Genomic DNA, 6000 nt, shown 5'->3' with positions numbered 1-6000 from the left:
CCACGAAGATATAAGCTCTGTGATCCACTATGGCATCTCCAGTGCCAGACAGTATCCAGCAACTTACTTGGTACTAAAATGTATTAAATGAATGAATGAAATACTACTTTGCAATTTTGTCTGCCTTCTCTAACCAACAGAGGTATTTATATGTCTGCGAAGGAAGACCTGTCTTGTTAATTTTTGTATCCCCAAGAGCCCAGAAAATGTTGACAAGAAAAAAATGGGCGAAAAAGCCCTTTTCTGGAACAAGTTAGAATAGGACCCACATACATTTTGTTACTAACAAAACGTCCAGCTTGTCTTTTTTCTTTGAAAACTGCATGGCCTTAGAGGAAATTCTAATTAGGAAAAAAGTCACCTTTTCAGAAGCAGGCATTTCCCACTCCATGCAAAGTGAAGCCAAGTTAGCCAAACCGCAAACACTTGGCTAATTCAAACACAAGCTAATTTATTATTATTGGCGCAAATTAGCCACTTTCTTTTGCTGCGCAGGTCCATGTCCACAACCATACCGACTCTGCCTGCAGGGCGAGTGTCTCACCAGTAGCTGGTGAGAAGCACAGCTCTTCTCAGCCAAAACCGAGAGATACTGGAATTTGTGCAGTGCAGTAATCCAAACCTCTCGAGTAGCTATGCCCGCTTTAAAATCTGCATCTCGTAAGAAATGCCTTCAATTTTCCATATTAGGAGCTGAGAAAACAGGTCTCCTGAGCCCTTCAGGGACAAGTTCTTTGCCAAATACTACAACCACCTCCAACCACTCCACAATGCCTGAGCCCGAGGGTGGGCCACACACGACCCAGCGCTAAAGGGTTACAACCAAGCTGTCCGCCGCCTGCCTTGCCTTTAAAGAAGCCGCACACAAGCGGGCTGCCCCGGAGTTCAACTTCCGGCCACATAGTGAGAGGATGTTTTCCTACGGGAGCTGAGCCGCGGGGGCGCGCCCCCCGGCCGCGCCCTCCTAGCCACGCCCTCCACGCCCGGCCTTCGGAGCGCGAGCTCGGGCGGGCACACGGAAGGGGCTGGGCCACGTGGGAGGCTGCTGAGTGGTTCGCCGTCGCCCCTCAGCGCGCAGTCAAGCGGAGGCAAGCTCAGAGCGCACGGAGAGCGCGGTAGCGCGCGCGCGTTCTTAGTGCCCTCCCCGGTGACGTGCCTGGCCGGGGCCGCGCCAGGGCGCTGTTGCTGCCAATACAGCTGTCATGGCGTCCGAGGCGCTGGCTGCGGAGAACTGGCCGCGGTCTCCATAGAGCTGGGGGCGGGCGGCCGGGTATGGAGAGCAGCCCCGAGAGCCTGCAGCCGCTAGAACACGGGGTGGCGGCCGGGCCAGCGTCAGGGACAGGTTCTTCGCAGGAAGGGCTACAGGAGACCAGGCTTGCCGCTGGTGATGGTCCTGGGGTATGGGCGGCGGAGAGCAGCGGCGGGAATGGGCTGGGGGCGGCGGCCGCCAGCAGGAGCCTCCCGGACTCGGCTTCTCCCGCGGGCTCTCCTGAGGTTCCCGGACCTTGCAGCTCCTCCCCGGGTTTGGACTGGAAGGATAGTGGTTTGGAGAGTCCTGCTGCCGCCGAGGCGCCTCTGAGAGGGCAGTACAAGGTGACCGCCTCCCCGGAGACAGCCGTGGCCGGAGTGGGTCTTGAGTTGGGTCCCACCGGAGACGCGGGAGCCCGCCCGGATCTCGCCGGCACCTGCCAAGCAGAGCTGACGGCCGCCGGCTCCGAAGAGCCCAGCAGCGCCGGCGGCCTCAGCAGCAGTTGCAGCGACCCGACCCCTCCTGGGGAATCGCCGAGCCTGGACTCTCTGGAGTCGTTCTCTAACCTGCATTCTTTTCCCAGTAGCTGCGAGTTCAATAGTGAGGAGGGAGCGGAGAACAGGGTCCCTGAGGAGGAGGAGGGCGCGGCTGTGTTGCCCGGGGCTGTTCCTCTGTGCGAGGAGGAGGAGGAGGAAGAAGAGGAGACCGCTCAGGTGCTGGCGGCCTCCAAGGAACGCTTCCCGGGACAGTCTGTGTATCACATCAAGTGGATCCAGTGGAAGGAAGAGAACACACCCATCATCACCCAGAATGAGAACGGACCCTGCCCCTTGCTGGCCATCCTCAATGTTTTGCTCCTGGCCTGGAAGGTACATTCTGCAGCTTTCTACTTCCTACAGCTTTTGGGGTGGAGGAAAACGGGGTGAGGGAGCTGCTGCATGTCAGGTGATGGCTTCCTTTCTTTCCTCATTCATCAGTCCCCTTCTTAGATGAAATTCATTCCCAGACTTCCATGTTGAAAGAATAATCCCTTGTACATATATCGAAAAGAATTGCCCCTAACCTCCGTTTTCTCTTGTAGTGTTGTTTCAACATTCAATTGTGGTTGATACACTTAGAAACAAGAAGGACTTAGAGTATCTTTAATCTTATGATTATTTTAAACTATAATTTCCTACGTTTTCTTACCTACTTTATCACATATACAAAAAAGTGAAGAATTGGAGAAAGTAATCTTCAGAAGTTACCATCAATCCGTGGTATCATGGACTAAGTTTTGATGGTTATGTTTAGTCTGATTTCCAACTAATGCCCCATTCGTGTGTAGATACTTAAGACAATGGTGATGGGAAAGATGTGGCTCTTTAGACAAATTCCATTTAAGGAAAAGCATTGGTCTGAGACCCAATTACCATAACTTCTTGGTTTTCAAAGATTGTTTTCATTTTATGCATGATTTTTACTTGCCTCATTTCTTTGGCTCTCAAATGGTTTGGCATTATTACCAGTAATACATCTGAATGTGTTAAAGGAGCTAAAACTCTTAAAAACTAAAATAAGAAAAGATATGTCTAAGGTGAAGGAGCAAAAAAAGGAAGGACCCTTAAAAATAGGTATGATGAGGACTCAGAGAGAGTTACCTGTAAAATGAAGTGTCTTATTTAAGCTTGCAGTGTTAGGGTGCTGAGAAGATGCATCTCACAGCACCTGTTTTATTTTCAAATTGGTAATTATATCTATAGATACAATGTTTCCTAGAAAAAAAAATAACCCAAACTGGGTGTGGTGGTGTGTGCCTGTAATCTCAGCTACTTTGTAAGCTCAGCTACTCTGGAGGCTGACACAAGACAATCGCTTGAGCCCAGAAGTTTGAGACCAGCCTGGGCAATATAGTGAGACCCTATATTAAAAGAAAAGGAAAAAAAAAAATAACCTGGATTCTTCTGAACAGTTAGGAAGAAAATCACATAAAGGGAATAGTGTTTATCAAACATGCCTTTATTTTCCTGTCACTAGCAAGGGCTGGTACAAAAGAAATAAAATTAGAAACCTTGCCATTGTCTGGTGCATAATGGCACTGAGATGTTTTGAGTGAAGACAGTACCTGCCCTTAAAAGGCTGTCAAGCTGTTTGAGGTGGCATCATTGACTTACTTGAAACTGTTTAAGAACAAGAAATAGTAAGTTATATGAGACAAGTGGTAGGTAAATTGTGGTAAATCTGTGGAAATGCATTTGATATTCAGAAAGGGGAAATTTTCCTTTGGTATGGCATAGTCCTAGAAAGCTTCGTGGGATTTATGGGTCTTGAACCAATCTTTTGTTTTCTTTCTTTTTTAAAAAGACACCACTATTAGAGCAATTTAACAGATCTTTTAAGGAAGAGAATTTAGAATAACAGGGAAATGGAATTCCCAGGGGAGAGAAGAGTATAAACCAAAGGAATGAAGATAGAATGGATATTGTGTGTTTATATGTTTATTAAATGACAGAGGTGGTAAGTTAATGTTCGAGAATAATGAAAAATATGGTGAAAAGGTGAAGAAGAGCCACTTGATAGAGGCTCTCAACTAGGGAGTTAGACTTGCTCTAATGGGCCAGAGTCCCTAATCTTTTTTGTAGGAAGGAATAGCTATTATTTTCCTTTAGTCTTTCTTCTTATATAGTACTGCAGAAATTTGGAGGAAAGGACAAGTACTGTGGTCTGGAGTATTTGGAGAGAGATACATATTAAACTGACTCATTCAATTCAGACAGATTCAAGTGAATGATCAAATATTTGGGTTCCCACTGTGCGTGAGGTACTAGAAATGCAAAGATGAGGCCAGGCGCGGTGGCTCACACCTGTAGTCCTAGCACTTTGGAAGGCTGAGGCGGGTGGATCACGTAAGGTCAGGAGTTCGAGGTCACCCTGGCCAACATGGTGAAACCCCATCTCTACTAAAAATACAAAAAAATTAGGCGGGCATGGTGGTGGGCACCTGTAATTCCAGCTACTTGGGAGGTTGAGGCAGGAGAATTGCTTGAACTCAGGAGGTGGAGGTTGCAGTGAGCCGAGATCAAGCCACTGCACTCCAGCCTGGGCAACAAGAGCGAAACCCTATCCCCAAAAAAGAAAATCAAGGAAATGCAAAGATGAGTATGATGCAAATCTGCCTTCATGTAGTGGGATGACAAACATATAAACAATAATTACAGTGCAATGTGAGAAGCTCTAATATGCTATGGAAGCGCAGAGAAAAGGGTAATTGGGGAGGGGATTATCAAGGGAAGACTTAATAGAAGAGATAACCTGTGAACTAGATCCAAAGGATGAGTGAGAAAAGACCTTCTGGGCAAAGAGAATAGTGTATTGAACGATACTGAAGCAGAAAAGGATTTCTTCTACTTGGGACCTTCAACCTGGGTTGAATTGTGCAGCATAGGAGGTAAAGGAAATGGTGGTAATAGCAGGAAATAAAATTGATAGGTTTTGTCAGATTGTGAATGAGCAAGCATGCTAATGAATTTGGAGATTGTTTTGTAAATCTGTGGTTATCAGTGTTTTTTTTTTTTCTCCCTATTGATGCACACAAAAACCAGTCATAAGTAATCATTGATGATTGATGAAGAGATGGATAAGAGAAGCAAAGTAGAGCAGTATTCTCAAAGTGAGCCGCGTACTAGAAGTCAAAACTATTTTTATAATAATACTAAGATGTTATTTGCCTTTTTCACTCTCATTCTCTCACAAGTGTCCGTGGAGTTTTTCAGGCTACATGATGTAATGGCATCGCTCTGACAATTAATGTAATGTATGCCTCTGTACTTTGTGTTTTAAATTTTTCTCAATTTTAATTTATAACAAGGTGGATATAGATAGATATCCACATAGATGAAAGTTATTGGGGGTTCTCAATCATTTTTAAGACTGTAAAGGGCTCTGGGAACAAAAAGGTTGAGAAATGCTTTAGTAGAGAAAAATAGTACATGGGCTGTGAAGGTGGTTGTCAGATTTCAGAGGACCCATTGCTGTAGGTGTTTAGACTTTATATATAGCTGATATTGGAGCTATTCTAAATTGCTAGATAAAGAAATGACATGAAGAAAGTGGTCTTTTACTTTGATATTAGGCTAGAAGTAAGATTGTAGTGAGTGTAGCAGGAAGAATTGATGCGGATAGCGCTTTGGTTAGAGTCCTTTACCCGCTTTCTTTGATGAGGATAATGTAGCATTCCCAATGATGATTTCATCACTGACTGGCTATAAGAAGTGAAGACAGTAACACCATTTTTCAAACCTGAGTAACAGAGATTGGTTGGGTCTTTCAAAAGATAGGGAAGGTATTAAGGGAATTATTTTAGATGGGAAAGTTGATGCCAAAGCTTGGTTGTGTTTAGTTGGAAATGTCCAGTAGTGGGACATAAAAATATAAATATTCATTATGCTGTTAGAAGCATGGACTGGGTCTCAGGAAAGAGGCTGATTTTTTTTTTTTTTTTTTTTTTTTTTGAGACAGAGTCTCACTCTGTCTTGCCCAGGCTGGAGTGCAGTGGCAGGATCTCAGCTCACTGCAGCCTCTGCCTCCCGGATTCAAGTGATTCTCCTGTCCCAGTCTCTCCAGTAGCTGGGACTACAAGTGTGTGCCACTACACCGGCTAATTTTGTATTTTTATTAGAGACAGGGTTTCACCATGTTGGCCAGGATGGTCTTGAACTCCTGACCTCAGGTGATCCACCTGCAAGAGGCTATAAAATTACAGAGAAAAATCA

General features: G+C 45.4%; 1 protein-coding gene across 2 annotated transcripts in view; it reads left to right on the top strand.

Moving 5' to 3' along the window:
* The first annotated feature begins 1196 nt into the window (after positions 1–1196).
* The window catches only part of MINDY2 (MINDY lysine 48 deubiquitinase 2), an 89092-nt gene continuing 84288 nt past the window's right edge, over positions 1197–6000 (top strand). Inside the window, exon 1 of one of the 2 annotated variants that reach the window (XM_033189963.1) lies at positions 1197–2118. In XM_033189963.1, coding sequence (XP_033045854.1) covers positions 1273–2118 — 846 coding nt within the window. In that variant the 5' untranslated portion in view covers positions 1197–1272. The remainder of the gene's footprint in view (positions 2119–6000) is intronic. The other variant, XM_033189964.1, reaches the window with a different exon arrangement.

This window comes from Trachypithecus francoisi, unplaced genomic scaffold (genome assembly GCF_009764315.1).
Source record: "Trachypithecus francoisi isolate TF-2019V2 unplaced genomic scaffold, Tfra_2.0 Lachesis_group3, whole genome shotgun sequence".
Lineage (NCBI taxonomy): Eukaryota > Metazoa > Chordata > Mammalia > Primates > Cercopithecidae > Trachypithecus > Trachypithecus francoisi.
The sequence above is the reverse complement of the archived record's forward strand: the minus strand, read 5'-3'. Positions and strand labels throughout refer to the sequence as shown.